The sequence below is a fragment of the Carassius gibelio genome, chromosome A5 (assembly GCF_023724105.1).
Source record: "Carassius gibelio isolate Cgi1373 ecotype wild population from Czech Republic chromosome A5, carGib1.2-hapl.c, whole genome shotgun sequence".
NCBI classification, from domain to species: domain Eukaryota; kingdom Metazoa; phylum Chordata; class Actinopteri; order Cypriniformes; family Cyprinidae; genus Carassius; species Carassius gibelio.
The window spans coordinates 30,548,965-30,562,928 of NC_068375.1; the positions used below are offsets into that span (position 1 = coordinate 30,548,965).

General features: G+C 38.4%; 2 protein-coding genes across 2 annotated transcripts; both read right to left on the reverse strand.

Moving 5' to 3' along the window:
- Window positions 1–710: 710 nt before the first annotated feature.
- LOC128011828 (cyclic nucleotide-gated cation channel-like) lies at window positions 711–5,927 on the reverse strand. The gene is made up of 6 exons (XM_052594567.1): window positions 5,818–5,927; window positions 5,154–5,264; window positions 4,893–5,066; window positions 4,644–4,751; window positions 4,244–4,350; window positions 711–3,418 (listed from the first exon to the last, which is right to left on the reverse strand). The coding sequence occupies exons 1-6, from the start codon at window positions 5,925–5,927 to the stop codon at window positions 1,998–2,000; spliced, it is 2,031 nt and encodes a 676-aa protein (XP_052450527.1). The 3' UTR covers window positions 711–1,997.
- A 4,569-nt stretch (window positions 5,928–10,496) lies between these two features.
- Window positions 10,497–13,897, reverse strand: LOC128011806 (charged multivesicular body protein 1b). Its single transcript, XM_052594527.1, has 8 exons — window positions 13,620–13,897; window positions 12,899–12,996; window positions 12,359–12,505; window positions 12,199–12,267; window positions 11,982–12,089; window positions 11,868–11,911; window positions 11,418–11,490; window positions 10,497–11,327 (listed from the first exon to the last, which is right to left on the reverse strand). The coding sequence occupies exons 1-8, from the start codon at window positions 13,633–13,635 to the stop codon at window positions 11,283–11,285; spliced, it is 600 nt and encodes a 199-aa protein (XP_052450487.1). The 5' UTR covers window positions 13,636–13,897; the 3' UTR covers window positions 10,497–11,282.
- Window positions 13,898–13,964: the final 67 nt, after the last annotated feature.

Below are 13,964 nucleotides of genomic sequence, written 5' to 3' on the forward strand. Positions count from 1 at the left end.
CAGACTTGGGGCAGTGTATTTGAGCCAATTCTGTGGCGTCATTCCTCCCATGTCCACGCTGAGTCTGGCAACCACAGCCAGGCCTGCCGGATCTTCAGGCCTGCAGGATCTGGGCCATTATCGAGCCAAACTGTTTTGGCTACCTGGGTTAGGTATGACATCAAAGTACCGCAAGAGCGATTAGACAGCAGACGTCTCCTTAGGCCCTGTCCCAAATGGAACACTTCATGTGCACTTATGGTCTTACAGACCATAGGGTGTCCCATTTTTCATTTTAGTATTCAGAAAGGTGCTCGTAAGTGGCCCCTTTGTGGCCATTACGCGCCCTCGATTCACTCTTCTGCCGAGCCCCATTGGGGCTAGCTTTGCAGCAGACTTCTTCCCGATGGTCAAAGCGGGATTATGACACGAAAGTGCAGACTCAGAGGATGACCGGAAGGGTTAAGGGTGCCATTTGGAAAGGGCCTTATGCTTTTGAATCTCTCTCGCGGTACTTTGATGTCAACCACTGATCAGTCGGCACAGCGCTGCTTGAAGCAGACACATGTCATAATCTGAAAACCACACCCACCGGGGCGCGGGCAATCCAATGTTCTCCATTGACTTTCTATTGCAGGAAGCTGCCTCCTTGACATTTCTGACTTGCAACAAAAAAGTGCAATGCATAAAAGCTGCTATGTGACAAGGTGTACAGTAAACAAGTTAAAAAAACAAGAAGCCAGAACTACGTTTTTATAAGCTGTTGACCCCAAAAAATGGAATAGACAGGTTCAAGTAGCAACGAGCTTCTTCACACAGCCTATGCATGTGCAGTTGGTGCCTTTACGTGCGTACACAAAAAAATGGGAGGATGTCCGCTCAGAACCTTCGCGCCCACTCTCCGATGGTGATCTTTATGTTACGCATACCATAGCAGACACTAGTGGACTTGTGGATGCTGGGGTTGGAGGGGCGTGGTTAAGCATATTCTGCCCAAGCCGTCAAACTGATGTCATCAGTGAAGGAATACCATTCCATAGGAAAGCAAACTTTCAGATTTTGGTTACCAAGACAAACAGGGGATTAACTTGCACGGATTAATTGCACACATAAGACTAGCAATGTGCACTAACAAAATAAATACTGTAAATTTTGATTTCATGGAGACTTTAAGTTTAGGGTTGGGGTAGGTGTATACATGAATAAAACACAATCTAATAGGTAGCAAATTTAATTTATTGTTACTTTCCAGCCTTAGCTGCATCCCTTTTAAAGCCACAACTGCTTTATTTGAGCACAGTGATGTGCAAGCTGCAAATAGGTTTTATATTCTCATCACAGTAATTAAAAAGAACATACATTTTGTTGTTTTTCTTTATATATGTGTACATGCAAAAAGCGAATGAAAGTTTCTGTGAACCCAACATGTTACAAGGACAGTTTGTCAATACATATTTTGTCTTGTCAACAGAATTTGTCTAGGGTATATGGACCTTTCACAGTGGACGCCATATTAAATTTTTCACAAAAGATAACAGTTATAAATAACAGACAATTTTGGGAGAAAAAAAAACAATTTGAAACTTTTCAAATAAAACATACAATAAATATACAAAAAAGGATGTAATAAAGTTTAAGTTTGTCATATTTAATAAACTACATATAAAAGTTTGGAGAATGGATGGACAATTTTTTTTCCAGCTTCGTTTCAATTAATGAAAATATTTTTTTATAGTTTTAGTTAACAATAACAACACTGATGGTATATATTGAAGGACTACAGTATCCCTCACAGCCTCATTTTCATTTAAGAAAACTAAATGGTATCTTCCTTTTTTTTTTAAATCCATTAAAAACAATACTTGGAAAAACCAAGTCTAAAATCATTCTAAAAGCTAGAGGCTGTTGGAACACGTTTGAAGAAGCAAATGTCTGTAAATTAGAATTTGTGTTCAACTAAACACTTAATAATCTTGTGAAATAGAGGCATACAATCTTCATGATGCAGATGCACACATCTATGTAGTCGAGTTGGCTCGAGGTGTGTTACCTTTACTCTCAAAGTCCATCTCTTGATCTGAAACAAGCCCAAGGCCTGTATGACACAGTTGTCTCTCAAGTGCTGTGATTCTCTGTTTCAGTCTGCTTTGAGTTGCTGTAAACTCACCAAGTAACCGGGCAAATCGTGCTTGTAGAACATCCAGTGAGCTCTCCAGACGTTCAACCTTCTCATCAGTATCAATGACGAGCAACCCTCCCTGTGCGATGCTTTCATCCAGAAGCCCCTGCTTCTTCAGAATCTCCCTTCCACGCTCTTCCAGAACCTTCTGTGCATCTGGGTATTCAGTTACGGCCTCCATAAGGTCATCCTTTGAAAGGCAGAAGAGGTCAGAGTAGCCAATGCTGCGAATGTTAGCTGTCCGACGGTTTCCCATTTTACTACCCTGAATGTTAAGAATGCTAATCTCGCCAAAGCAACCCCCAGCTGTTAGCAATGCAAACTGCGTCACTCCATCATCAGCAACAACTGCTAATTGGCCCTCTTTAATGATGTACATCTCTTTTCCAATGTCTCCTTTCCGGCAGATGTAGTCGCCAGGACTGTACACTTGGGGACGCAGTTTTAAAACCAGTTCTACTAACAGCCCGGCCTCACAATCTTGAAAGATGCGAACTTTCTTCAGAGTTGATAAATGAACATTGATAGCAATTTCTGCACGTAGCTTGTCAGGAAGATTCTTTAAGACTTCCTGTTCATCCACTGCTTTCTGATTCGTCCACAGGTAGTCGAACCATTTGATGACACGTGTCTCAAGATGGCGACTGACTTTGCGGAAATGCATGTAATGTTTAATAGCATCAATCCGTGCTTGGAACTCTGCTCTTGTGGCGTTCATATTGGAAATCATGGAACCCACATTACCCACAATGGTGGCAAAAATCAGGACTCCAACAAGAAAATCAAACACCACAAACACATATTCCTCATCACGTACTGGTGGTGGCATCTCACCGATGGTGGTGAGTGTCAATGTGGACCAGTAGAAGCAGTATATGTAGCTCCGCCTCAGAGCTCCTTCCTCAGTGGATGAGATGTTGGGATAAACCCACTGATCTGAACCAAAACCTATAGACTTCGAGATGGCATAGTAGATGCAGGCGTTCCAGTGGATAATAACCAGAATGTAGAGAACCAAGTTCCAGATGCGGAAGATGTTTGGGTAGTTGGTTCTTGTCTCTGTGCGATTAAAGAACTCAAACATACGAGAGAAGCGCAGGAGGCGGTTGAAGCGCAGCTGTGGTGTGTTGATGCCCATGATAATGTACACCAGGTCCGTGGGGAGGATGGAGATAACATCCAGTTTGAACTGAAAAGTGTGAATGTAGCTGTCTCTGAGTTTTGCAAGGTCCTTCACAGGAAGTCCTTGCTCCAGGTAACCTGGAAGGGCATAAAATGCTTTATAAAAGGCAATTCATTAAATAACACAAAAAAATACAGATATCTGAATGTTGTTCTGCTTCCAAAATTCTAAATGACCAAATGTTGTTAGAGTCAGTGTAAACAATTGACAATATTCTAAATGACCAAATGTTGTTAGAGTCAGTGTAAACAATTGACAATATTCTAAATGACCAAATGTTGTTAGAGTCAGTGTAAACAATTGACAAAATGTTCAATAAATTGTCCTGTAATTTTCAACCTGAACACTGCAAGATTTGTTTACTGTACAATAATAAACAAAAATGTCCTTAGGATGAATCTTCATTTAATGCCAACTTTAAATAAGCATGAATTAACCCAGCAACATTATTTTTTATACATGTTATGGGTTCAATTCCCAGTGAATGCATTAAATGGTAAAATGTATAAATGCAAATTATTAAGTTTTCTGCCAAATGCAATGCAATAAAATATTTTGCAATGACAATATTAAACATGTTTCCATAATAATGAGTGAAGCGACTAAATTAATCTAATTATTGGGATGATATGTGGAATAAATCAGGAATTTTGAGTATGTGTGTACACATGTGTATATATATATATATATATATATATATATATATGTATATATATATATATATATGTATATATATATATGTATATATATATATATATGTATATATATATATATATATATATATATATATATATATATGTATATATATATATATATATATATATATATATATATATATATATATATGTATATATATATATATATATATATATATATATATGTATATATATATATATACATACCTGTCCTTAGCCGCACACATGAATCCAGTATGTAGACAGCATCACACAAATAGTCAAACACCAGCCAGACAATAAGATTCTCAGTCTGCATTTGATCAAAACAGGCTCTACACACAGGAAAAAAAGAGAAAGAACATGAGAACCATAACTACTGAACATAGATAAGCAGAACATACACACATCTGAACAGTCAGTCAAGCAGGGGTCTCAGAGGGCTGTTCTGTTTGTTTAAAACTGACAGGCATAACGAAAGAGCCTCGCATCGCTGTAGCAATTAGTCACGCCAGAAAACAAACATGCCAACACAGGGGACTGTGCTCTCTTAATGGTTTATTAGGTGCAAATTAACAAAGGGTAATGATGAATATGAAAAGGAGAAAGACTAGTTGAAAAGTCGCACCTTGCCACAAGCAGTACCCAATTATAAAGCACAGCAGCGGCAATGAACAACAGCCAGTAGTAGTAAATATCATCAGAGGGAGAAACTATAAATGTCTCCCATTGCTTCCTGTGAAACAACACACATTTGTTACATAATTGACGGATTTATTATGCCTATATGTACATTAGTTGATTTTATGTCCATTTGACATTTGATTTTTGAAAGACAATTTCATAAAGTGTATGTGTGTCACAGTTCTAATATTACTTTGTGTTTCCCTTAGTATTTCCATTGGCATCCGGTTGGTTGTTGCTACTTCGACTGGGTGGAGCTCGTACTTCGGGTCCCCGGAATCTATCCAGGAAGGAATCAGGTCTCTCCTCCTCCTCTATAAGACTCCTGTGTGCCCAGTCTCTCAGAATCACCACCAGACTCACCAACCTGGCAACACGAGAGAAAGCTCTTATTCAGACTTGCTGTGGCACATGTGCGAATATGTATGCGCGCATGTTTGTATAGATCCTGAACCTGAACAGGGCTCTTCTTCCTGTAAAGTCGTTTCTGGACGGCGCATCCTGAGGTTCAAGGGCAGCTACTCGCTGCAGCTCAGATGAGGTGTCATCACACACAGAATGAGACCTGAGAGAGTAACAAAAGGATGGAGACAGAACACATGAGCGACAAATGTGTTTACAGTTTATTTGCAATATATTAAGGAATCACGTACACATCATCATATATATATAAAAAAAAATATATATCATGTGGTGAACTCCAATCAAATATTTTGTGCTAAATATGATATAAGCTATATTGACAGTGTGTGTGGCTACATTTTTATATTTAATATTTAAATTATTATACAAAGTCAGCAAAACAACAGTGTTAATGTACTCTACAAATGAAAAAAGCTTGTGGTCAATAAGATTTTTCATGTTTTTCAAATAAGTCTCTTAGTTTAAAAATACGGTAACAACAGTAATATTGTGAGATATTATTACAATTTAAAACAACCATTTTTTAATGTTTTAAAATGTTATTTCATACAATCATTCTAATATCATTTGTTCCAGTATGACACTTCCTTCATGTGGACACCAAGGTTGGTCACCTCAGTGGTTTTACATGGTCATTGCAGCAATGAAAAAAAACAAGACAACAGACACACACACACACACACGCAGTCACTGACCTGCTTAACACACTCTCTGCTCTGTCCTGCTCATCCTCTTGAGTTTGCACAGAGAGATGATGAGAGCAAGGAGATCCCGCAGCAGCCGACTGGCCAGTCATACTGTACATACAACACAAACACCTTTACTTGCATACCATAGATTAGAACTCTTATATACATATATTAAATCTATAATAATACTAAACAAGCCAAAATTTATGTAGTTTAAAAAAAAAAATAGTGTGGCTCCAAAGGGAGATTTATTTGGAATAAAGCAACTTTTGTGAACACCCCCCGTCAGGCCAAATTTGATCCCCAAAGGCATTACTGCGATCTCCTCACTTCATGTGCTGCTACGCCGAAGACTCTTCAGAATTCGCAAGAGCACAAATGTTAGAATTAGTGGTGAGGTAAAGAGGGACAGCAGGTCAGGGGAGTTACCAGCAAACACTTCTCACCTGGGAATGTGGTCACTATGACAATCACCTCAGCTTACCGTAAGATATAGACAGAGCAGGGAGAGATTTAATAACTACTGCTTCAAAACCGGGCTGAGGAACGATCTCATGTTTCATTATGGAACGGCTTTAGGGACTGGTGGATGGATGTTTAAACGGTTGGATGGATTGATTGTCCTATGTCTAGATGAATGTTAACAATGTCTCATAATTAAACAAACACAGACACAGAGTGACACACAACTCTTCCCAGAGGACAAACACACAGAACTAATGTCTCATGAGAAATCATGGTTGCTAACACAAGTTCTTCAGACACACACACACACATTTTGAGAATGTATATATATATTTAAAGTATTTTTTTTTTTTACTGTAATTAACAGTAAGAGCTTAAAAGAAGTGGTTAGAGACACGATTCATATATTATTGTGTTTAAGAAAAAAACATTTGCTATAAATATAAGAATTTTGGAAAAATATAAAGTATTAATATTTTAATATAAAATATTATAAATACAATATACAATATAAACATTTTATAACATTATAAATCATTGAATTTTTTTATATAGTCAATATAAAAGAATCTGTTTATAAAAATGTGTATGAGAGATGAGAGATGTATGGCTAACAAATTCCCTGACTCACCTTCAACTGCTCCTCTTCTTTAGTATCACAAAAAACTCCGGAATGTTGGTCCATATGACATCCTTATACTCAGCAAGAGACACAAAATATATGTTTCTGATTTTCATACTATAGAAATGTACAGTTCTTTATCTATGTACTCTGTGTAAATAAAATTATATCATGATCAATCAGTCCATCTCTCTAGTGTGGAAGTCACTCCAGCAAAAGAGGTAGAGAGAGCAAGCGGATATGATAGAAAGGCTGGGTATGCAGAGGCACAGCAGAAGAAAATGGGAGGAGAAAAATAAGAGATGGTCACATTAATAAGTAGCATTTAAGTGCAAATAAAAGCATGTTTTCATTACTTTATGTTTCCAATAGTTAAAGTTATGATGACACTAAAAGTGAGTAATTTTTTTATGTTTTTGAAAAAGTCAGTATATTGACCAACCATTTATTTCATCCACAAAAAAAACACGTATTATTGTGTAATATTATTAAAATGTAAAAACTGTTTTCTGTAATTATATATTTTTTAATGTTATTTATTCCTGTGATGGCAAAACTGAACTTTCAGCTGTCATATTCCAGTCTTCAGTGTCACATCGTGGTCCATCAGAAATAATTTTAATATGGTGATTTGGTCCTCAAAAAACATTTATTTAAACTTTATTTAAATTACAAAAGTTTAAAGAAGATATCTCCTGTGTTTTTACTGACCAGTGTCATTTTGTAAATATTAGCAAACTTATATTTTCTTTGTCACTGTCAATTAAATGTAGGGTAGGAAGTTTCTGCGCTGCTAGTGTCACCTTTAAACAACCTTTGCAAATGCCTCTGTTGCGTGTCAAGTCTCTCCAACTCAAACATTACAAACTCAGCTCCTAATGCTCAAGAAAACTGAGGGTGAAAGTGAAACACTTTTAATCAAAGGTCCAACATATTAGGAATAGTTTTAACTTAAAGTTTAGCTTACCTGTAAAAAGAAAACACTTTGCAAGTTTGTCGTTTCGAATGAAACCCAAATAGTCTTTGTATTGTGGCAAGTCTTTGAATTTTGCCTTGCACTTCTGTAACAGAATTTTTCCATGCCAGCTAAACACCCTCTGGCTCAGACTTAGGGCCTATAGAGAAATGAACCCTATGGGCGTACATGTGTCTCGTGGAGGGAGCCCTAGAATTAATAATAATGTCCATAATCTCAGACGAGAGAACAGAACACATTAACGCACTCCTCTCAGGGGTCACACCCATAGCCTACATAAATCCGGCTGAGGATGCCAAATCATGCCCAGAGCAATCAGCAGATTTTCCCTGTGGGGAACCTCCCAGGGAGGGCAGGTTAGCAGGTTGACCAGGTCCGAGAAACACGTCTGAGTGGGCCAGAACAGGGCCAGCAACAGCAAACTATCCACTCTATCGGACCGTACTCACAGCAGAACAATTGGGAGCAACTGGATCGGGGCAAAAACATTAAGATTATGGGCCATTCCATAAAGATCTTGGGCCATTTGTGGGCTATTCGTCTCCACTCCCCAGCCTCCAGACTTTGTCTCGAGAGCAAGTCTGCTCCTGAACTCAGGCAACCTAGGACATCGACTGCTTTGATTGACAGGAACTTGGTCTGAGCCCAAAGAAGAATACACCTCACCAACCTGCACAGGGGGTGAGGATGTAGTCCTCCCTGATGGTTCAGGTACGAAACCACAGCCTCAGCCACAGTGCTGTCTGTCCTGACTAGAACGTGATAAACCAGAAGTTGGGGTAAGAACCGTCTGAAAGTGTCAGAAAGACTCCCAGCAGCTCCAAACTATTTATATGTCAACCACGATAAACCTCTGTCCAGACTTCACAAACTGGGCCTCCTTGATGGACCGCCACCTAACCCATAAGGGATGCGTCCGTCTTGCGACAACAGAATGCGTTTAGCCAGAATTATTTTCTGAAGGAAATCAGGTCTCATCCACGGGCTGAGAGCCTGAAAGCCTGTCTCGCACCATCATAATCCTATGGAGCGGATGACAAAGAGGTGAGATATTTTGACTCTTGATCCACCACTAAAATTGCCGCATATGGATCAGTCCCAACTGAACTACAGGGGATGCTCCCACCATCAGCACCATACGAACCATAGGTGGTTGACTCTCAACTTCCCTAACCCTGCATGGGATGAGCTGACGAAACACAGCAAACTGCTGTTTCGCTGGCTGGAACTTTTCCACGACAGTCGTGAATGAATCCCAGAACAGACGATCGTTAGAAATGGTGGCATCTAAAAGAAAGGTTCTGTCCTTTTTCCTTAATGTCAGTAAAGGTGAGCCAAAGGTGGTGCTCAAGTGACACCAAACCTGCCGCTGACCTGCCCACGGCTAGAGCCGTGTGCTTGGTAGCCCTAAGAGTCTCTTCTATGGCCAGCATTGCCGTCGTTTGCTGTAAGACAGAGAGGTGGGTTTCTCCTGTCCACTCAGAGGGAGAAAACTGCACACTTCAACCAATAAATCCTCTGAATCTAAGGCCACTGTGGACAGTATGTCTTTTGTCATATGGTTCACAACTGAAAAGACATTTCATTATGAGCTTTCGGGGTAGACCGCAAATCATCGTTGACAAAGACAACGGGCTCCACAAAGAACTTTTCAAGCACTTACACGTGGGAGAGAGTGAGAGGAAGGTTTAAAAAAATCATCTCACTCTCTATGAGCCCCGGCTCAAATGCATCACCCCAAGCGACCATCTCATGTGACGCCTCAACAACCGAAGAAACAGGATAGCGGGGGTTAGATGTGTGATTGTGATTGGCTACAATTCAACGCTGCAAAACATGTTGCAAATAGAGACTTTGGGTTGGTACTATAAAAAGACCCAAAACACTTTCTCATCGGATCTACACGAATCTTGTACGTAACCTATTTTGATCTCAAAAAGGTGAATTTTCACAGAAAGGTGAGGAGTTTGCATCTACGCAAATACAAAGATCAATCTAATTGAATTAGATTAATTAGATGTAAGATTAAATAAATTATCCTGGAATTGCACATATTAATACATATATTCCATTATATCTCTGTTACCACAAGACAAACAGCAACATTTACACGGACATAAAAATTGTCTTAAATTGTGGGAAAATACATGAATATTTTTGGTTTTGGGTTCTGAGCAGCTAATTTCTCCTTGGACTCAAGACTTTCCCTGCATCCCAATGTCCGTAAAATCCATCCTAAATAGTATGTGAGATTAAAATAAGTGTGTCCCAAAGCATAGTATGTTGAAAAGAGTTTGCCAAAAGTCCTCAGATAACCAACTATTTCAGGTCGATTTTTGAAATGTGGATCCGTGCACACTGATGGCTAGTATTACCCACAAACTATTATGCTTTGACGAATGAGCTGGTTGAGAACTACAAACACGGCTAAAAATAGCAAAAAAAAACTACAGACATGGTGGATGTGTGCGACCGAAGGTTAAGAAGAGAGCAATGGACCAATCAAAACCAAATCCTGTTGCATAAAATCTTAAATTCAGTGTCATAATGTCAAAGGATCAGAATAACACATTGTTTTCTATTGAAAATCAGATTTTCCCAATAAATAAGTTACAGTCAAAAAAGGATTTGCAAAATGTTTATTTATATAAACACAAACATATATACGTTCTCATTAGAACCAGCTGAGAGAAGAAGTAGATTTATTTATATAGCGCATTTCCATAGCTCAAGGTCATAGAGCTGTACATTGCCAAAAGCTTTTTTTTCTTTTGTATTTTTGATAAACCAAAATAGAATAAATGAACAGAATGCTCTGTGTTAAAACATAAATAATCTGATAAACTGGAGATTTTGCTACTTTGGACAAAATGATAACAATTTATTCAAATCATCATCTTGATCACATGCCTTTTATATATAAAGCAGAGGCAAACCATGTGTGCAGCAGGAAGAAACAGATATCACAATTTTTCTCAACATTTGTCTGATATCAGCACTAATGTAGGTTAATGTAGCTCCACTGGCATAACATGTATTTGAAAGACAAGCAGGTATTTAAAACATGAACACAAACAGAAAGTGTACTATTACAAAGAAATGTATAATAATCTTTAATTCAACAATTAGTGACTGAGATTAGAGCAGGACCCCAGAACCAACCTGATGAGAGCAGCGTTACCATGTAACATTTGAAATTGTCTAATTTGAGTTTTTTCCAATTAGAATCATGTTATTGTGGATAATAAAAGCTGCACACCCATCCTCAACTGCATAAACAGAGAATTAAACCTAATAAACAATGAGGAAAATATTTCCAGGGGCCAGTAAACAGGGGATATGATTTGTACAAACTCGCACTTACACAATCTCTCTCTTTCACACACACATGCACACACCTGGTTTTCCTTAAACCTGGTCTCTGAGTTTGGCCAGCCTCTGAGAGAGCTCATCCTACAGTGACAAATATAAAACAATTAATAGCACATATCTGACTTGAGTTTGTTGGTATTTCTATATTCAAGTATGTGTGTGTTATAATACCTGTTCCGCAGATGCTACGCTGGTTCCCACCGATCCTGTCTGACCTTGAGGAAGCTCCATATTGAGGTCCAGCCTAAAGACACAAAGTTTAATTTAAAATTAAATGTAAAAAAAAAAAAACATTTACACATGATCAGAATATTAGAATGATTTCTGAAGGATTGTGTGACTGAAGACTGGAGTAATAGCAGCTGAAAATCTAGCTTTGACATCTCAGCAATACATTTTTTTTTTGGTATAAAAACAGGAAACAATAATTATATATTCTAATAATATAAAAAAAAAAAATCACTGTATTTCTGATCAAATAAATACAGTCTTGGTGAAAATAAAATACTTTTCAAAAACATCAACAAAAACTTTTTAATGTTAGTGTATATTACAGTATTTCCTTAAAAAAAATCTAATAACAATAATAATAAAAATCTCAGCATTTGGAAATGTTCTTACCCGGCCTCATCTGCCATTTCCATCATCAGAGCATCGACTTGACCCTAAAACACAGCACAGTGTCACAAAAGGCAAAACAACTATGTCAGCGTAGTAATCGAGTGCTTCTATCACCTGTGGTGTAGTGAGTGTTGTGGTGCTGCTCATTGTGTCTTCCATCTGAGCCGTCTGTACGTCCAGAGTTTCAAACTGCCGCTCAAACTTATCCATTAGAGCTGAAATCTGACCAATCAGAACACAGAGAATTAATACTGCCAATAAAATCTAAACAAATCAGTTCACCCCAATTGTTTTTTCTGAGAACACTTCAAGAACAAAGTCGTCCTTTCACCTTCTCAAGGTTCATGCTCTTCAGGGTTGCATCCATGCCCTTTACCACCCCAGCCATAGATTTGGTGACCTGGAGAATTAAAAATCTAAAGTTAACTGTTAAATCTAATGGATAAATACTTGGGTATATCTTGTTTAAAAGGAAAAAGCAGTTTGTGTACCTTGTTCATGGTGACTGCCGTCTGTACTCGAGCAGCCACCGCATCCACTCTAGCACTCATTCTAAGGAAGTTCACCGATTGGTTCTTCTGGCGGATGGCATTTTCCGCATGTATCCGGGCAACCTCCATATTGCCCTTTTGGATTGCCTAAGTAACACAGATACAAGATTTGAAGCAATACATTTTACATACCGCAGAAAATGGATGAACTTAAAAGGCGAACAGAATTGGTGATCAGACTGCTTTAAAAAGTTTGTAACATTAATGAGAATGTGATCTTTCAAGTACGTTTTGGCCAGAGCCATATAGAGTGGTTTTGGCTAGATATTTTGACTTTTAGATTCTTGAAAGTTTGTTTATTTTCAACTTTTTCACAAATATAACGTATAAGTACTTTCTTACTATGCAAAGCTTTAAACTCATAGCAGCGCTGAAATCTTTTCGGTAAAGATGCTACAGCCTAAGGTACTTTTTCAAAATTAATGGGTTGTCTAAATGCCGTTCAATTGGTATGTTTTGTTTTTGTTCGTGATTGTTTACCTTCTTGACCTTGGCCTTCTCTGCTTTCTCTTCTTTGTCGCATTTCTTGGAGCTCCGCTGAAGTTCTTTGGCTGCAAACTTGAGGTTAAACAAATTCTCTTAAGTAAAAAGTCAAGGAAAGATTTTAAACAGAACCAAAATGTTTGTGTTATTATCTGATAGTGATACCTTCAATAGATTTGTATTTATAAAAATATGCACAATAGACACCTAAACAATGTAAAACTAAAGATTACAATATTAAACGCACAAATGTACACTGTTTAGATACTGCACAAACTAGTCTGACAGGCTGGGCTGAGAATTCATCTAAATGACACATAGGCGGCGACATTACGTAATGCTACGTCACAGTCGTACCTGGTGGAGTTTGACGATGTTTTTGACAACCTTGTGTTATTAACAAATAATCACTTGTAATTTCATAAACTGACCAAATTAAAAACAGAGAGGGAGGAGGAGTTCGCCACCTCGTTTAATTTTACAATTAAAATAAGTTTTGTTACGCTACAAACTAAAATCGACTCTACCTCTAACGTTACGTCCAATGACGAGACAAGAAATCCCGAGTTTGCGTTGACTACAATGTGATCCGACCTATTGGTATATACTAAAATGTTGCTACCACCCAGTTAAACCCATAAGTGACTCTTAAGTGAAAGTGATTACGGTCCCATAGTGAATCTGGACCCGGCCCGACCACTGCAATCCGCAAGGATACTCTCCATGCTCGACATAATGTTAATCCGGTTGGGCTGCTGGTTCTCCTTGAGGAAGTGTGACGATTAGACGGCAATTATTTTCGGCTTTGACTTTGCCAAGCTCTACGTGTGGATCAGTAACGGTCCCCCGCTCTGTTTGTTGTAATTTTCCTGCACTTCCGGCTTCTCCATGAAACAACTGGAGTGATGTCACAGTCATGCGCTCATGTCCGCGATCGCGGTGATGTCACTGGCAAAACGGCGAAAGAGAGGATTACGCTATATAGACACACACATATGAATGTAAACATTACATATTTCTCACACACACGTCCTTTTTACCGGTACAGATCAGTGAGAGCGGC

Coding starts and splice junctions, on each gene's coding strand:
- LOC128011828 (XM_052594567.1), bottom strand. CDS start 5,927: ATGTACAGTATGACTGGCCAGTCGGCTGCTGCGGGATCTCCTTGCTCT. Junction 5,067..5,153: donor GGAAGAAGAGCCCTGTTCAG/GTTCAGGATCTA, acceptor TCGTGTTGCCAG/GTTGGTGAGTCTGGTGGTGA. Junction 4,752..4,892: donor AATACTAAGGGAAACACAAA/GTAATATTAGAA, acceptor GTTGTTTCACAG/GAAGCAATGGGAGACATTTA.
- LOC128011806 (XM_052594527.1), bottom strand. Junction 12,506..12,898: donor AGAAGGCCAAGGTCAAGAAG/GTAAACAATCAC, acceptor TGTGTTACTTAG/GCAATCCAAAAGGGCAATAT. Junction 11,912..11,981: donor CAACACTCACTACACCACAG/GTGATAGAAGCA, acceptor GCTGTGTTTTAG/GGTCAAGTCGATGCTCTGAT.